Source organism: Poromitra crassiceps (assembly GCF_964638095.1).
Source record: "Poromitra crassiceps genome assembly, chromosome: 15".
Taxonomy (NCBI): Eukaryota; Metazoa; Chordata; class Actinopteri; order Beryciformes; family Melamphaidae; genus Poromitra; species Poromitra crassiceps.
The window spans coordinates 14,284,707-14,304,479 of NC_139634.1; the positions used below are offsets into that span (position 1 = coordinate 14,284,707).

The 19,773-nt window shown below is 43.3% G+C and overlaps 2 protein-coding genes across 2 annotated transcripts in view; both read left to right on the forward strand.

The window, feature by feature from the left end:
* Positions 1–2,596, forward strand: part of slit3 (slit homolog 3) — a gene marked incomplete at its 5' end in the record, with an annotated part of 417,236 nt that extends 414,640 nt beyond the window's left edge. The window contains 2 exons of the mRNA XM_083652464.1: positions 1–167; positions 1,264–2,596. The exon at positions 1–167 is cut by the window's left edge and continues 39 nt beyond it. Coding sequence (XP_083508590.1) covers positions 1–167; positions 1,264–1,517 — 421 coding nt within the window. The 3' untranslated portion in view covers positions 1,518–2,596. The remainder of the gene's footprint in view (positions 168–1,263) is intronic.
* The window catches only part of LOC310790632 (histone H3.2), a gene marked incomplete at its 3' end in the record, with an annotated part of 494,832 nt that overhangs the window by 429,074 nt on the left and 45,985 nt on the right, over positions 1–19,773 (forward strand). The gene's annotated exons all lie outside the window — the stretch shown is intronic.

Sequence of the window (19,773 nt, forward strand, 5' to 3'; positions counted from 1 at the left end):
CAGCTGCCAGTGCGCTGAAGGCTACCAGGGCCAGTACTGCGACCGGCGGCAGCAGCCTCCAGCCTGCAGGGGGCAGCGGTGCGGACACGGGGAGTGTCGCGTCTCAGAGGCAGGAGAGCCAGTCTGCCACTGTCAACCAGGTTTCACCGGACCTACCTGTGATACTGGTAAGAGAGAGAGTGTGTGACGGGGCAATGGAAGAGTACAGAAAGTAAAAGGGAGGGCCATGTCAATGTGAGACGCAAAGACTTGGAAAAGTCAGCCTATATATATATATATATATATATATATATATATACATTTTATTTACATTGTTGTTGTTGTTGTTGTTGTTGTTTATTTACACATATAAAAACAATTACAAAAGAATACAATAAATAATCAGCATTGAATGTGCAGGAGAATTGCCTAAAAACCCTCCAGGGGCTTAGGTGTGGCATTCTCCAGGTAGCGTATTATCATCAGATTTTCATCAGTATAAAATATAAAATACCCCCTCCCATCCCTCCACCCACACCAACCACCCCCCCACCCCACACACACTCACACACAAACATAATGCATACAAGTGGAATAAACGCTAAACACTAAAGTGGGCACTTACTGTATGCTGTATAGCTTCAAGCTTTCGTAAGAATTCGTAAGAGTCATTAAGGCAGTAGAATAAGCTGCAATTGTGGACTTATGATTATGAATCCATGTTAAACCACATGAAAACAATGCCAGCAAGTCAAGACCAAATTTAAGCTCACTCTCCTAAACCTAGCACTATTCAAAGTCGTCATCACGTAAAACCATGTATCGAAATTCAAAGGTCGGGAGTGAGCAAATACCTCAAACCAAACTATACAAGAAAACTATAGTATATTTAAACCAGAGGTTCTCAAATGTTTTTCAGCCAAGGACCCCTTACAAGATAGAATATATACTGGGGACCCCCTCATTCTGATTTGTGATTTTGGGCTAAGCTTAATTGTTTCGGCGGTAACTTGCTTGACTTTTAAATTGATAGGTTTGTTTGATTAGAATGTAATCATGAATTATTTTAGATTTAAAGCATAACATATTTTCGTTGAACTATTAGCTTGAGCTATGAGCTTTTACAACAACAAAAAAGTTTTTATTTTTATTTTCATGAAAACTTTTCACGGACACCCTGGCAAAGTGCCACGGACCCCTGAGGGTCTCCGGACCCCCATTTGAGAACCACTGATTTAAACCATCCCATCTGACGTCTCTCCTCTTCTTTCCTCCAACATCCAGAGTTGACGTGTCAGGGGGAGATGGTGCGGGAGCAGCTGAAGCGCCACCACCCCCTGAAGACGTGCACGTCCACCAGCAAGATCCCCCGCATGGACTGCCCGCGGTCCTGCCAGACGGCCGCGCCCGCAGGCGTCTGCTGCGGTGCCACCAAGAGCCGCAGGAGGAAGGTGGTCTTCCGCTGCACCGACGGAACCTCGTACTCCGAGGAGATGGAAACCGCCCTGGAATGTGGCTGCGCCAAGTGCCCGTTGTAACGGCGTCGCATCCGACCCCTATTTTGTTAGTTGGTTCATTTGTTTTGCAACACCCCCCGAGTTCTGTACGTCAATGACAACCACCACTTTGAGATTTTACCACGTTGTTGAGCACCACCATTTTGTGTGTTTTTTTTTTACACGTTGAGTTTGACCACCGCCAATTTGCTGCGAAGAGAAACCACAAACAAGACAAAAACAAAAAATGGACCTGTGTGTGTGTTTTTGACAGAGAGAAAATATATTGTAAGATATAAGTGAGAAAAAAACATAGAACTTATTTTTATTATGGGATTTTTTTCTAAAAGATGATAAAAGGACTGATGAGTTTTTGTTTTTTATGTCGATTATATAATGTGTTACATATGAAAAGTTATTTTGTACCTTGTAAGAAGAAAAAGTACACAGCAAAATAGATTAACATTCCTAAAAAGTATATGAATTTATAAGTATGTATAAATCTATATAAATATATACCCTAACCCAATGAATTTTATATTTTCTAAGTGTATTTGCATGATGTTTATGTGAGTGCTGATGTGTGGGAGGCTTTGGACACTGAGAAAGGATGGCTGTCTTTTTATAATGGCTGTCACGTCATTTCAAAATGGCCGCCAAGAAGGGATTGGTGCAGCCGGCTCCCTAGACGTCAGAATAAGGAAATGGTGGCAGTCTTTTTTTGTTGCTCTCGTCCTTGGAGGCTCAAAAGGGAACTGTGTGTGCCTCGCTAACCTGCTACATAATATAATGGACAGACATCATCGTCACATGTGAGTTCTCTGAGAAAAGACGACAGACTCTTTCCACAGAGATGAATTAACAGGTTGTTCTAATGCTGTGCCATAGGAAGCCATCTTTGCTGTTGTTATTGTTTGTTTGTTTTTCACTTTGCTGTTGCACAGCAGACGTGGTTCCAAATGAGGTTTGATATGAAAATCTGACCGACATTTCTCATTCAATTCAACATTATATTGACAACACACATTTTCAAGGAATGCTTGGCTGTTAATTTTAGAATAAAAAAAAAACAATAAGGCAAACCCAGATGAAGGAATACAGTAGATGGGTGTTTTACACGTTGTGCCTTGGTATTCTCCTTTTGAAATTCAGCATTGTTGAATGATCAGTTGGAACATTTTCAGTGGCTGCCAGTGAATGTTTGATCATTTTGTTATAGACAAAAACTTTGGATGCCAAACGTTCCAGGGGCGGCAGTTTCCATCATTCTGAGGCTCGTACCCTTTCCAAAAATACCTGTATCCATGATCACGCAATCAAAATGATATGTAAGTGTACCTACAAGAAATTCCTGTGATACACCAGGAAATGCCCTTCCTCTCCGGTCAAGTTCTGTGCGTAGGGCCAAGCTAACGTAAACTGACGCAAGTCTCTATAACCGAGCCCCATTCATACCAGACTCACTCCTTTTGATGTCAATTGTTTGGGTGTGTGTTACTTGAGGTTTGTGTCATGTGTCATGTCATGTGTCTTACCAAAACACAGATGTATGAATTCCCTCTTCCAGTATTACTTTGTGTTGCATTCAGCATCTTATGTAATGAGACGTTAATGTAAGTCCAAATTATTTGGGAAGCTACTTTAAGGTGCATTCAGAGGCATAGCTCCAGGGAGTTGCTTCTAAATGACTTTAATAAGGGGATGTAAGATACAGACTCATAATTCTCACTTTTAATTTGAACCGTAAACTATTTCATAATTGGCAAATGCTTTGAATCTACACAATGAATGGGGCGGAGTGGGAATCAAAGTGATTTGGTTGGAAAAAGTGAGTGCTCCAGTCTGATCATACTGAACCTCCTCATTATGAGCCAGTTGCTACATCAAAGTAGCTTCTGTAACTGTGAGTCTGGCTGGGACTGAGGTGCCACAAGCCAGCTCTCTCACAAAGCATTGCTACATCATCACGGTTTTTAAACCATCCATAGACGACTAACTCTATTAAAGACCATAATGTAACTACTACTGTACTGTTTACTTTATAAATACTCATTGTTGCTTTGTTTACTACAGGGTGACGAGCATTCACCTTTACAGTTAATTGGCTATCGTATTATTTTGCTGGGTCTTGGTACAGTTTTATCCGTGTATTCCCGGTTTTAAAGCTTTGCCCTTTCCGCTCCTTGTTTTCCTTGCTTCTTTTCTTCATACCTCCTCTTCCTTTCTGCCCAGGATCCTTCCTTCTTACCTCCCACCTTACACTAGCCTGGTAAAAGCCATCCTGGTAACATCACCTCACATTCTGTTTCACTCTATGTATCAGTCTGGACTTCCAGCCACTCAAGTCGAATTCAGTGGGTGGAGGCCTTGACAGACAACTCCTTCAGCCAATCAGTGATGCCAAATCCAATCCAAAAACTCAGAAGAACAGCCTAAATGTATTTTTCGGTGAGAAGCTCCGCTGGTGCATACTCTTGTTTAATTGTTATCGAGTCTATTCCTGCAATAACTGCACTTATGGCTGTGTTCACTAATGCTAACGGTACCACTCGTTGCTTCGGCAGAGACCATTGCTGCTTTGCCAGTTACATTCTAATATCTGGAAATCTTTGGGGGTGGGTGGATATCCAGACTGGAGCGAAACAATGTGTGGTCATGTGATCAGGATGGTTTTACCAGGCTAACCTTACGCCTTCCATTCTTCCCTACCTTCCTTATTCCTGCACCACCTTATTTCATTGCTTCCTTCCTCCCTCCATCCTGCCACCCGCCTTTCTTTCCCCTCCTTATCTCTTCCTCCTTTCCTCATCTCTGATCTTTCCCTCTCTTTCTCCACACCTTCATTTTCACCATTTCCTTATCTTTCCTTCCCTCCTTGCTTCCAATTCCTTTCCTCACAACAATTCGATATTTTATCTCCTGCCCTCTTATCTCTTCTTGGCTTTGTTCTTCCTCCTCATCCATCCTCTTTAAGGGTTGAATTCTTCAGTAACACTTGATTTGAAGGGGTGTGCATAAGACTGACATAACACTGTCATAACCATGACACGACACCTGCCATGAACATGAAGGAGGCTTTATGAATGTGTATGACTGTTGTCATTAAGTGTCATTCTGTAAGTTATGCCATTATTAATGCAAAGTTGACATTGTTTGAGATGTCTTCGTTATGACAACTTGACATTAACCAAGACAACATAACCTGTCAGTGTCCTTGTTATGACAACTTGACATAACCAACGTAACCTGTTATAAACATGACATGCAGTAGCAGGAATTAAGATGTCATTAAGTGCAATTACACTGCCAAATGAGTTTATAACAGTGTCATTAATATTTTCCTTGACCTCAACAGTGGTACAATTTGAACTTTCCATTAAGATGTCATCACGTGCCCTTACACTGTCAAATGAGTTTATAACTGTGTCATTAGTGCTTTGTTTCACCTCAACTACAGTGGTACAATTTGAACTTTTCATTAGGATGTCATTAAGTGTAATTACACTGTATGTATGGTTAATGTTAAATTGTCATAACGAAGACATTGACAGGTTATATTGTCTTGGTTAATGTCAAGTTATCATAATGAAGACATCTCAAACAATGTCAACATTGCATTAACAATGGCATTATCTACCGAATGACACTTCAATGGCAACAGTCATAAACATTCATAAAGCCTCCTTCATGTTCACAACAGGTGTCATGGTTATGACAGTGTCATGTCAGTTTTATGCACACATCTTCAAATACAGTGTTACCAAATGTTTCTTTGTGAACAGAATAAAACACGACACAATCTTATGAGATGCCTTTAATCATAAAATCATGACAAATAAGTATTAAATCAGTGATAAACATGCAGATTATTCACATTCTCCAGGTCCTAGGTGAAAAACATGAATATGTGAGTGATGATAATGGATACTTATGTTGAATGTTGAAATTAAACTACCATTGAAACTAAACTAATTTCCGATGTCTGAGTTCTTAAGAATGGAATCCTTCTCTCCACCTTATTTTTGAATGCCCCGCTGTAAAATGATTATGGGTGCAAGGTCCAGTCTAGAACGTGACTGACCTTCCACAATATACTGTAGCAGCTGGTTAACGTTACTTGTTGGCAGAGGGTCTGCGACGGCGCTCGTACTGAGCGCATTTCCTGATCAAACTCCCGACAGTGAAAAAAGTTAGCTTGTCACAAAGAAATAACACTCGTTTGACAACTTATTTGGGGGAATGTAATTACATCCGCTGCTAACCTGTTGCTCTTTGAACAAGTCAGGATATTTATCGGCGAGATGTTTGGCCAAGCTGGACGTGATTTGCTCCCTTCGCCTGCAGTTTTGAAACATCGTTTACAGACGGACTATGTTGTGTCCATGACTATGTGGGAGCCCTTAACAGTGGGAGGGGGATAGGACTAGGAGGATTACACTGGAAGAAGCGCCCATATTTCACGTAAAGCTTCATGGCAGCTAGGAATAAGGTGGATAAAGGACTTTCACCACAGAGTTATAGAAATATTGTGAGCACATTTCTAGCGTGCCTCGCCTGTTAGCTCGGGGGCTTCGCTCGCTCGCCTGCCCAACTGTGTGCCGCGCGGAACCGCACCACTGCCGGCCGCCTTATTATAATAGTGAGATCTACCAACAAAATTGTCCAAATCTAATTTTCCCAGCAGTGTTGGTTGAGGGTCATTTTGGTTTGGGTTCCATATGCAGTGCAAAAATAAATAGGCTATGTTATTTGGAAGCCGGTATGAAGTAATAGCTAATTCTCTGCCCACGTATTTGTTTTCATTTTAGTTTAAATTTTGCCAGTTTAGTTATGTTATTTTGCCACATTTTGTGTAGCAGCAGTGGTTACACCGTTGCTGAAAGAATACATGGGAAATACTGGCATGCTGGGAGATCAGCACCACCAGAGGCTGAGGCAGGATTCACACAAATTATGGTCTCGACCTAATTTCAAGATGGAGACCAGTCATGTTTCCTCATATCTCAATAGCCATCAGCTCTCAGCATACAAGTCAAGTGTAAGTCTGTTATGACGTGTGTCTCCACAGTGTGACCTCGGTCATGACGTGTGTCTCCTGACTCATCACCCCATCCTCAATAGCCAATCAGCCCCTGTCAATATGTCAATATGACGTCTGTTATGACGTCTCTGCTGAGCCTATGACGTGGCAGTACATATAGCCATGGTCAGCGCGTCATCATCCTCTCCCTCCCAACCACCTCAGTGGTTGCTGTACCTGGGCTGATCATATCCTCTGAAGCTGTGTTTCGCCCCGCCCACCTCCCCAGTCCACCACCAACATCTTGACTTCTGAAGAATTTCCAACGGGGGAAAATTCACTATTCTAGTCTGACCGGATGCCCTCCTCTCTCACCACAAGAAGAGGGGCATCTTACCATGGAGTCATTAGCCATGCTGTTTGTGAGCTTGCTTGTCAAATTTTACCCACTGGTCTCTCATGATTGAAATACATTTATCTGGGGTCTGAGCCATTTTTTCCTATTTTTGGTCCGCCCCGACCCTGTAATGCACAATCAAGTGATCGGGGTCTTCTTCTTTTTTCAGGACAACCTGGACTATCATAATAATAAGCAATGATGTCACATATACATTATTATTACATTACACTATTATTATATTAATAAGTTGGAAACCCTCATTAATGTTTTGCTTGCATCTGTGTTACTTCTTGTGTTTAGACACAAAAATGGCAGATGTGAAAACGCTCAATGGGGGAAGTCAACGTGATCTCAGATTGTGACTGATTCTTTCGCCCCATAATCATCAAAGTAACTATTGGGCCCATTTTCCACAAGCCACATTATCTAATAAGACTAAAATGGCATTTTTCAGACAGACAGATCAGGATAAAATTAACTTTGTTGGAGAGCTGTCTCTGTCTCAGATAGATAGTTCATTCAATCACCTGCCAGCTATTGTTTGGAAGTCCCTAACCAGGAAGTCCCGCCCTTTGAAGCGCTTTCCCAAACCATCTGGCAGTTACCAAACATTTTGACTGGATACAAAATTATGTTTTAGCAGGAAATAAGAGCAGAGCATTTTATACAAATACAAAGAATTACAAATATAAACTCTTGAAAAGGATCTCTGCTGTTGGTAGTGGTGTTGGCTCATGCCAAGAACATGAATGTTGGTGTGCACATTAAACACAGTGGAGTCCAGGGCAGTTCAACCATTTATTTTCTGAGTGAATGTTAGTTGCTGGATGGATGCTTTTATCTGCACAAAGTATTAGAACAAAAAGAGAGGATTACAGGTCTGATAACAAACAACAAATAATAATTAGGTCAATTCAATATGACTGGTCAACTTACATCATTAATGCATCCACTGGCATTTCACTCTCAATTAAACTCAGGATTTAAACTCAGGAATCTAACAAATAAGTACAAAACAGTTTAAACTTTACATGGCACATATCAAGCAAACAATATGGTTAAGGTGAAAAGTCCATTGTCTCACTCACATTGGCATTGGCTTCCTCTTTGTCTGCTGGAAATGTTTGGAGGGAATCAGGAGAGTCACAGGCCTGAAGGGGCGGAGTTATATAATCTTTTGTGGGTGTGGGCGTGCTCTGGTCATGAGTGACAGTTGAAGGTGAGGTGGAGACTTGTGATTTAACAGCCGCCCCTTCAGATGTATACATCTGAATATATATACAGATCACAAGTTACTCCTGAGAGTCAGATTCAACTGGTGAAAGAATGACCAGTCGTGCCACTGGTCTAGTATACTTCTTATCTTTGGATGTGACCTCCACAGTTCGGGTCCTTCCATCGTGGCTGGGTATGAGGCGTGACACTTTCCCTATAGGCCATAGTCCTCTAGGTAGTTGGGGGTCCATTAGCAGCACTACTGTCCCTTCCTTCAGGTTCTGGGTGTCCTTCTGCCATTTATTCCGTACCTGTAGGTTGGGAAGATAGTTTCTGATGAAACAGGACCAAAAGCGCTCGGCGAGTATTTGACTGTGCCTCCACCGTCTCCGTCCAAGCAGGTTGGTATCTGCATAGACAGCCTGTGGAAGAGAAGCATCTCGCCGCCCCATGAGAAGGAGATTTGGGGTAATGGGGTCAGGATCTGCTATGTCTGAGGACGTGTATCCGATTGGTTTGGAATTTAGAATTCCTTCTATTTCCACTAGTACTGTTTGTAATACTTCCTCAAAAACAGTCTGACTTCCCACAGTCACCCTGAGAGCAGCTTTAATGGATCTGATTTCCCTTTCCCATACTCCCCCAAAGTGAGGGGCATTTGGAGGATTAAAGCGGAACTGTATTTGAGATTTACTTAGCTGTTCTCTCAGGTGGGGATTCATGGCTGTAAATGCCTCTCTCAGCTCTCTGTCTCCTCCTTTGAAGTTAGTGCCACAGTCTGAAAGGAGCTCATATGGCCGTCCTCTACGTGCAATGAAACGCCTGAGGGACATAAGGAAGCTGTCAGAATCAAGACTGTGCAATAGTTCTATATGAGTGCATCTGGTGGTCATACATTTGAACAGTATTCCCCATCTTTTTCTATACGGCGTCCCACTTTGATTGTTAAAGGGCCAAAGCAGTCTACTCCTGTAGACCAGAAAGGGGGTTTCCATAGCCGCAGCCTGGAGGGAGGTAGGTCTGCCATCTTTGGATAAACTGGTTTTGCCCTCCATTTTCTGCACTCTGTACATGACCATTGATGTTTTTTGACAGCTTGTCTGCCCCGGAGGATCCAATAGGTGCGGCGTATTTCAGCAAACACCCTATCAGGTCCTGGGTGCAAGAGTTTACTATCATAATCCTTTATCAGAAGCTGTGTTATAGGATGTTTAGGGTCAAGCACTATGGGATGGATGGTATCAGGTTCAAGGTCTTTACTCTGTCTCAGTCTGCCACCCACTCTTATTACTTCTATTGTTTTATCGAACTCAGGAGAGAGCGGTGACAGACGACTATGTGGGGAAATGTCTTTGCCAAATTTTAGTGCCTGACATTCTTCTGGGAAACTCTCAGCTTGAGCATGAGATATTAGGGCAATTTCTGCTTTGGTTCTTGACAGGTCAGTGGGGTCAGCATTTGAGTGGCATGGTAAGGTTTGCATTACTTGATATGTGGCATCTATCAGGTCTGTCCAGTTACCGTATTCCTTTGGATCAGGTAGGTCCAATGGCTTTGTGGGCTGTGTGAGGCCACAAAACAGAGATTTCCTCAACTCTGTGGCTATCTCTCTGGCAGGGGCCGGACATACAGGCCATTGACTAGAAGGAAGGTGGAGGAATGCAGGACCTTTATGCCATCGATTTGTAGTAGTTAGGTCTTTGAGTGGCTTACCTCTGGTAATATCATCTGCAGAGTTTTGCTTTGTGTCCACATACCTCCAGTCACTGGCTGAGGTTAGTTCGAGGATCTCCACAATTCTGTTGGCTACAAAGGCTTTATACCTGCAAGATTCAGAGTGAAGCCATGTTAATACCACAGTGGAATCAGACCACAGAAATGTTTTGTCAAAGGGAAGTGTCAGTTCAGATTTGATCAGTTTACATAGCTGGGCTCCAGTCAGGGCTGCAGATAACTCCAAACGGGGTATAGTTAGTTGCTTTAGAGGAGCTACTCGTGATCTGGCCATTACAAATGAGACGTTGGTCTGCCCCATCTGGTTTGTTGTTCTAATGTATGCCACTGATCCATATGCTCTTTCTGCAGCATCACAGAAAATGTGTAATTCTCTGTCTGTTACCTTGCAGGAAGCATGGGGGTTGTCGCACTTGCCATCATACCACCTGGGGAAGGAGATATGTACCAGGTTTTGGAGCTCACTCTCCCATTCATCCCATGCATGTTGCAGATCACCAGTGGGTATCGGCTGATCCCATTGCTTATTGTTCACCCAGAGCTGCTGGAGTAAGACCTTAGCTCTAGTAGTGAATGGGATGATGTATCCTAGGGGGTCATATTGTGAAGCCAGCACTTTGTAAACATTTCTCATAGTTAGAGTTTGGTAGGACACAGGTCTGTGTCTATAGCCCAAGGTATCAGAGACACAATGCCAGCTTAGCCCTAGTGCGCCCTCTACTGGATCTGACCGGTTTTGAGTAAGCCAGAGCTCAGCACTGTCTGATCTGGCAGCTGATGGTAGGTGGTCAACTACAGATGGAAAATTACTCGCCCATTGCCTCATTTCAAATCCACCAGATGACAACAGGGTCCTTATCTTCAGTAGGAGGTCTTTTGCTTCATCGGGACATTGAAGTGATCTGAGGCAATTGTCCACATAGAATGATTCATGAACAGTTTCAACCACATCCTCATTGCCCTTACTGTGATCCTGCACATGTTTCTGGACAGCATATATTGCACAGCAGGGACTGCATGTTGTGCCAAATGGGAGCACTTGCCATTCATATACCGTTGGTCTCTCGTTCCGTTTCATGTCACGCCACAAGAATCTGAGAAGTGGTCTATCCTCTGGTAAAAGCCGTACTTGGTGGAACATTCCTTTTATATCTCCACTCATAGCAACTCTGTGTTGGCGGAAACGGAGCAGAACACCAAGTAGTGATGGGCCTAAAGCGGGGCCAGGAAGGAGCTGGTCATTGAGGACTTGACCTTGATACGTAAAGGAGCAGTTGAATACAACACGATGTTTGCCATTATGCTCCACTAGGTGGTGTGGAATATACCATGATTCTTGTGAATCAGTAACTTGTTCTGCTTTCAGTTTTATGGTGTAACCAGCCTCATTTAGTTTGCTGATCTCAGTATTGTAGATGTCAGCCATTTCAGGGTTTTTCTCAAGTTTGCGCTCAGTTCGGCGGAGAAGGGGCATTACAGATTCAAATGGGGCATTCAATTTGGGTGAGCTTCTCTTTCTCAACAAAGGGGTTGCATAGCGTTCAGTTCCACATGTGTCCACTCTTATAGTTCTTGCATCCAAAAGATCCATGGCCTCATTATCCTGCTTTGATCTTGTGATCACCTTTTCATTTCTGAAGGGAAGGGTATCAATTTGCCACAATTGCTCTACATGCTGTTTAAGTTCAGCATAGGGATTGACTTGGGAGGTGAACAGACATTGGGTAGAATCAGATGACTCACCGAGAGAAGTAGGTCCTTGTAGAGCCCATCCAAGTCTTGTTCTCACTGCAGCTGGTGCTCCCTTTGGGCCATATTGGACTCTTTCTATAGGTGTGATGAGGAATGGATTGTCTGAGCCAATCAGGATGTGTGGCTGAACTTTAGAGAAGGAGCTCAGTGGCAGGTCATGCAAATGGGAGTAGCGTTGCTTCAGTTTATCTATAGGATAAGACTGCTCTACAAACATGATCATGTCAGATGTAAAAGCATTATCAATAGAGAATTTTCTCTCAGGGAATGAGGCAGCAGATATGTTAAAGTTTACAGTTCTACCTTCTATTGTGTCTGTCTGCTGTCTCACTGTGCGCAGCTCAAGTTTCTCTGCCTCGCCCTCTAAACCAAGATACTTTGCAGCGCCTGGTAGCAGCATTGTGCGCTCAGATCCATCATCCAAGATGGCATAAGTATCAAATGTCTTCATCCTGGTAGAAAGTCTTACTTTGACTACTTTAAGCAATACTTTTGGTGACATACTCTGTGGATTAATGTACAAAACTCTGGATGTTTGAGTTTGATTCACATTGTGTAATATGCCTAGGTGCAGGCCGTTACATCTAGGACAGGGGTTTTTCAGAGTACACTGAGCTGCTTTGTGTGTCGTCCTGCCACATTTCCAACATCTGTTTTGGTCCCTCAGCCATTTTGCCACCTGGTCTGTATTCAAGTCCTTCAAGCTTTCACAGTTTGTCAAGTAATGGGAGGTCGACTGACAGTACAAACATGGATACCTCACTTGGGGTTGTGACTGATGTCTTGATGTAGTGAGTCCACGTGGAGACTTCCGTTCAGCACCATGGAGGATGGTAGCTGATGGAAACTTGGATCTTTGGCTCATGTCTTTTCTCTGGATCTGGGGGGCATCAATTTGCAGGTCGTTGGCTTGTGCTACCACTGCTTGACATTCTGACTCTCCTTCGAGCCATACGGAAAAGTCCACGAGGTTATAGTGAGCATCAGGGGAGGCTGAGCGAGCATGTCTGGCAAAGTTTGAAACTAGCTCCACCGGAAGTTTACTCAATAAACGCTGCACATGTGAAGCACAGGCCAGTTCTGCAGCTCCTTCTCTTGAATTGAGTGATTGTAGCATGCCCACTAATGACCTCACTCTCACTGCAAAGCTCTGGAACCCCTCAGCATCTCCTCGAATCATTTTAGGGAGATTTAGTATGGTTTGTATCTCCCTCAGAGCCAGTAGATGTGGTTGACCATATTGACGCTCCAAGGCTGCCATTGCCATGCTGAAAGGATTGGCGTCGTGGGCATAGGAAAGTGCAATATGGCGAGCAGAAGCGAGACGTAGATGATCTAGGAGAATATGAAATTTGTACAATTCTGGTTCCTCTGGTGGCAGAAGGTTAGTGAATGCCATCTTCAACATTACAAATTCATGAGGGTCATTATGGGTGAAATAAGGGAATGAGGGTCCCTCAACCCGTGATGGGTACCTTGAACCCATGGTTTGCTGTGCGGGAGCCATGGGTACTGAGAAGCTTGGATCCGGGGGAACTCCAGTGACGTTGAGCTGTGGGGCATAGGAAACTGGAGCTTGCTGGGACACAAAGTATCGGGGTTGAGGTTGCACTTGTGGCTGGTACTGGTAGCCAAGTTGTTGGGCTGGTGGCTGGTAACCAAGCTGCTGGGGCACCGAGGGCTGATAGCTAGTCTGCTGGGGCGCCAGTGGCTGGTAACTAGGCTGCTGGGGTGCCGGTGGCTGGTAACTAGGCTGCTGGGGTGCTGGTGGCTGGTAACCAAGCTGCTGGGGCACCGAGGGCTGATAGCTAGGCTGCTGGGGGACCGGTGGCTGGTAACTAGGCTGCTGGGGTGCCGGTGGCTGGTAACTAGGCTGCTGCGGCGCCGGTGGCTGGTAACTAGGCTGCTGGGGTGCCGGTGGCTGGTAACTAGGCTGCTGCGGCGCCGGTGGCTGGTAACTAGGCTGCGGCGGTGGCTGGTAACTAGGCTGCTGCGGCGCCGGTGGCTGGTAACTAGGCTGCTGGAGTGCCCGTGGCTGGTAACTAGACTGCTGGTATGCCTGTAGCTGGTAACTAGGCTGGCGTGCCGGTGGCTGGTAACTAGGCTGGGGTGCCGGTGGCTGGTATGAGGCTCCAATTGGTCGATGCGCAGATGGCTGTGCTCTGGTTGTTGCAACTTGAGGTGTAGGGATTGCTTGTGATGAGGGTAGGATACCCTGTGCTGGGGGTAACTGACTGTAAAGGCCAGATACTGCTGGAGCCGTGCTCGAATCCTGGGATTGTAATGGCGGGTATGATTGGTGAAAAGACACCTGGGCAGTAGAGGTTGGTAGCATATAAGCTGCTGAGGCTGATCGCTGTGCAAAGGCAGTGGGCTCATAGGCATGAGGGCAATAAAGTGTTTGGGCCGATTGGGTAATTTTTACAGGATATAAAGCAAGGATGGATTCAGATAGGTTAGGGTCAGACCGGGTTTTCCCATACAGAGTCTCTGTGATACTACTAGGCTGCAGTGGCTGGTCACATTCCTCTGTTTGTTGGGCGTCGTGGAAATGTCCATCATTTTCGTCCACATCTCCCTCTGAATAGCTTTCCTCATACTGTTCAACTCTGCTCCTCAAACGTGCGTTCTCTCGTCGTAGTGCAACAATCTCTGTTTCTTCTTCACTTCTTTCATCTTGCTTCTTGGGCTGGCTGTAAATATCAGTCTCATAGTCTTCAAGGTAAGGTGGGGCCCTCCTTTCCCTCTGTGGCCTTGTCTTCTGAACTGCACCTGGCCCCTCCATTCCAACACTCATGTTCTTTCCGGTTCGAAGGACCATGAAAAGGATCTCTGCTGTTGGTAGTGGTGTTGGCTCATGCCAAGAACATGAATGTTGGTGTGCACATTAAACACAGTGGAGTCCAGGGCAGTTCAACCATTTATTTTCTGAGTGAATGTTAGTTGCTGGATGGATGCTTTTATCTGCACAAAGTATTAGAACAAAAAGAGAGGATTACAGGTCTGATAACAAACAACAAATAATAATTAGGTCAATTCAATATGACTGGTCAACTTACATCATTAATGCATCCACTGGCATTTCACTCTCAATTAAACTCAGGATTTAAACTCAGGAATCTAACAAATAAGTACAAAACAGTTTAAACTTTACATGGCACATATCAAGCAAACAATATGGTTAAGGTGAAAAGTCCATTGTCTCACTCACATTGGCATTGGCTTCCTCTTTGTCTGCTGGAAATGTTTGGAGGGAATCAGGAGAGTCACAGGCCTGAAGGGGCGGAGTTATATAATCTTTTGTGGGTGTGGGCGTGCTCTGGTCATGAGTGACAGTTGAAGGTGAGGTGGAGACTTGTGATTTAACAACTCTAGTATCTCAGCACTCTTAGCACTGTCTAGTCTGCTTGACAGTGGAGCGTGTTTGGTCCTGATCCATGGTGGCTGGACTGAAGCTCTGGTAGGTTGAGTCTGGCTTGGATCTGGAGGCTGGAGGACAGTTCCCATAGATGGGACTCTGCAACAAAGAATATTCAGTTTAGCAAGGTGACAAGACAGCACACCTGAACTACAGCGGTATCCATGGAAACAGTCCTCCATCTTGTATCCTATTGCATAGGTGATGGCAGAAGAGGGAACTGAAGCACATAATGTGCTCAAATTAAACCAGATGGACAAACCCCGTCTTTATTTGACACAAACACCATCGTGGCATGCATACATGCCATTGTGCCAGTGCACGCACACACACATACACATGCTTTGGAGACGCTGTGAAATTTGTCCTCCATGTTAGACCTGCAGTGAAGCGCCCGGAGACGAACTTCTTCCAACCTCAGCTGGTCAGATGACGATCTTCTGCAGTTTTTAGGGGTTATATATGGAGGAAAGCCCAGGGGAGCATGGGGAGAACATGCAAACTTCTCACAGAAAGGCCCTTTCAATGAGATAGCCTACCAGGGCACCAGGCACCGTAGGCATGGGGAGACACCCCCCCCCAGTGTCAACAGCGTCCGAGGCAAGAATCAAACCCAGGACCTTCTTTCTGAGAGGCAGGGGTTCCCAACCTTTTTTGGCTTGTGACCCTACTTTGACGTCACAAAAATCTAGGGACCTGAGACATTCCAATTCCGGTACACCATCGATAATATCATCAGTGACATCGTCAGTGATGTCACATAGTATGCTTCTTTTTCTGACTTTAATCTGAGAATTCTGACTTTAATCTCAAAACTCTTGACTTTTTTCTCAAAATTCTGATTCTGATTTTAATCTCAGAATTCTGACTTTATTCTCAGAATCCTGATTTAGTTAGAATCTCAAAGATTTCTGAGATAAAAAATTATTTCATATTCAATAAGATAAATTGCATACACATAATTATTGGTATGAGTTATAGATATAGATGCACGTCATATGGACAGACACATGCAGACACCACAATCTGCCTTCAACTTCTTCCAATATTATTTAATTACAGATGCCATTACTTTGCAAATCCACAAGAGGGGGGTAGAGATGTGAATTTACTGCCCTGGCAGCTCTGGTAAATTGCCTTATCTTTTCCAGATTGAGCATATTTTAAACAGAGGTTTGACCTAGACTGAGACCTGTGGTTTGAATTCCCATACTCAAAACTTATATTACAATGCTAATGGCATTTGAGATACCACTGCCAACTGCCTCTCTACTCCATACCAACTCAAATTAATGATCATTTTCCCTATTCTACCTAGCATGGGAACTCTGGAGCCCATATTATAATAATAATTATATTTGTATCTCAAATATTTTCTCATTTCATTATGCTAGGTAGAATAGGGAAAAGGATCATTAATTTGAGTCTGGATAAGATAAGGCAATTTACTAGAGCTGCCAGGGCAGTAAATTCACATCTCTACCCCCCTCTTGTGGATTTGTAAAGTAATGGCATCTGTAATGAAATAATCTTGTAAGAAGTTGAAGCAGAAATGTATCATGAAAGACTAACTAAACCCCATCTAGATATGTGATTAACACCTAATGGTGAAAAGTAGTGAACTGGTCATCTGCTATTGGCTGGTCTCTGTGCCCTGCCCTGTGATGTCACCCTTTATACCCAAACTATGGGTCAGGACCCAATTTGGGTCGCAGACTTTAATAAAAAGACAAAAAAACATTTATAAAATAAAAAATACATGTACAATAAAATACAATATTTTATTTTCATTTATTTTTATATAACAGTATGTGAACAAGACAAACAAGCTCAGACACAGGAAATGAATGATTATACTGTAGTATTAACAAATATAACTGAATCATTTCCTTCCCCATAAAGGTGTTTTTTTAAGCATTTCCATTAATTTGCTGAGGCCCCCTAGTGCCTCCTCGTGGCCTGCCAGGGGCCCTCGGCCCCCACTTTGAAAAGCACTGCTATAGAGTACAACAGGTGGTGGCATTACCGGTGTTGTAATGAGTTGTAAAGCGGTGGCCACCTCATGAACCCTGAAAATGAGGCGATGCCTACCTGTGACCCCCAGTCATAGACGGCTATGATGAATACTTCATGATGTTCCCCTTTCCAGGTTGTTTCATTCGATTAGTTGTCAGAGGAGGCATGGAGGCTGAAAACTCATTTAATACAGGGAATAAAATAACAAATCTACTGTGTACACTACAGTATTGTATCAGCAGATCACCAGGAAGATGCATGTCAACATGGTCACTGTGCCTCGTCGTTCTCCTAAGGACTTAACACTAGAAAAACCGGGCCATTTTTACCTACTATCAGGGCCACAACAGGGGTCGAGTGACCCCTAAGTCATTTGAATGAGAGGCTGTGCATTTGCACATAATGATCACTAGATGGCGGCTCTTGTGTGGAATCTGAGAGAGTCTCTCTGTCCTTTGTGGAGATGGAATTGTATTCAAATGCAAAATGTACTGGCCGGGCGGGGGGGGGGGGGGGTGTAATTATGTGTGAAATGGTGAGAAGGACGCAATGGTCTAGCCTGGGTAAACCCATCCCCCACGTGACCTGCTCTCAGACCTGTTCTCAGTCACTATGTGACTGGGAACTGAGAGAGCAGGTCACGTGGGGGCTGGGTTTACCTTTTTAAATATACTTTATTAAATTATTCAGTCAGGGGTTACATTTACAGTAAATACATTGTATAAACAGTAGAAAGCAGTAATTATCAAAAATAAGAAGTCTGTTAGAAAGTGAGCAGGTGCCAGGGTGTGGGTCTCTTTGTTCTGATGTCCAGTGTTCTTAGTCTTTTCAGTTCTGTTATGATTTGTTTATAGACCACTCCACCCGGGATGACGGCTTGGTGGATAACCGTGGCACATCTCGTTTTCCACAACTTGGCCACGACCACACAAACAACTGTCCAGAAAAAGTCCTGGTGTGGCCCTGGCATTGTTTCATCGAAAACACCATACATCACAGCATTATAATTCACAGTTACATTAAGACCGATACTGACTATTTTCCCCCAAACATATTTAGATCGCTCACAGTTTAGGAGCAGGTGTTCTATGGTTTCATCCTCTATGCAGTCATCCATAGGACACTCTTTGGTTGTGACAAAGCAGCTCCACTTAACGACTGCTCGGACTGCCAGTCTGCCAACTGAGACCAGCCACATGATGTCTCTCTTGTTTTCTGAGAGACTCTTACTAAATATATTTCTGATACAGACCTGAGAGCTTGTTTCATCCAAATGTTTGTAGGGGAAAACACCACCATACAATTCACTACACAATTTTACATATATATATTTGCTGGACATTTGATTCCAAGCAATATTAATGTGTGTAAACTTGTTCACGAAATCACCATACAAAAGTTTGTAATATGGAACTGAGCTCCTTGCTCGTCCTATTTTTTTGGTCCAGCTCAGGGCTTCACCTATCCATGTGGCCTTTCGTTCTATGGCTGATGCAACATTCTTGCAAAAAGCAATGTTTAGTTTTAACCCCAGATCAACAGCCCCAAGGCCTCCCTCCTTTTTACTCTTATAGAGTAGCTCCCTTTTTGTGACCTCCCTGGTGGTTCCCCATATGAAGTTCACTATAGTTTTAGAAATTTTCTTTAATGTCTGGGCTTTGGGGGGGAAAACAGTTGCTAAAAACAATAATTTGGATAAAACAAACATTTTTATTATTAATATTCTAGTTTTATAGTTATTTAATTTATTACCCCATTTCTCAAGTTCTTCCTTTATTTCTATTTCTTTGCTGTCCCAGTTTTCATCGTAACTATTTGTATTACTTATTTTGATACCTAAAACGGTCATATAATTTCTATCATTTATATTAATTACAGGTCGAGAGTTATTCTCTCCAAACCAGACTCCTTCTGTTTTATTGTGGTTCAGTCTGGCACCGGACACCTCTTCGTATGTCCTAAGGTGTTCATTTACTATGTCCAGTTCCTTTTGGCTTTTGACTATGACTGTGACATCATCGGCGTAGGCCAGGACAGTCACTCGGTCTCCACCACTGGTTCTCGTCCCACTCAGCCTGGTATCTTCCTTAATTCTTTTTAATAATGGGTTGATGGCTAAGATATAGAGGGCAGCAGAAAGAGGGCAACCCTGTTTTACCCCTCTCTTAATTTCAAAAGAGTCTGTTAGAACTCCATTCACGTTTACTTGAGTTATCGATTGTGCATACAACAACTTAATCATATTAATAAAATCATTTTCAAAACCATAACACTTTAAAACTTCCCACAAATATTCCCTTGAAATAAAATAAAATGCTTTTTTTTGGTCTAGTCCTATGATGAAAAATTCCTCCTCTGTATTATTAATTATATTTCTTAACATTCCTAAATTGTCCCACATCAGTCTGCCCTTTATGGCACATGCCTGTTCTTTTTCTATTATTTTTTCTAGGGCGTCATTCAGTCTATTCATAATAATCTTTGCAAGTATTTTATAATCAATATTCATCAGTGTGATATGTCTCCAATTATCCAATTCTTGTGAGTCACCTTTCTTATATATCAGTGAGATCACTCCATGGTAGAAGGAGCTGTGTAGGGTGCCTTTCTGGATTCCATCATTGTACACAGAGGCCAAGAAATCTGCAATATCTAACATACATGCTTGATAAAATTCAGTAGGAAGTCCATCTGGACCTGGTGATTTTCCTTTATTTAATTCTGAAATTGCTTTTTTTACTTC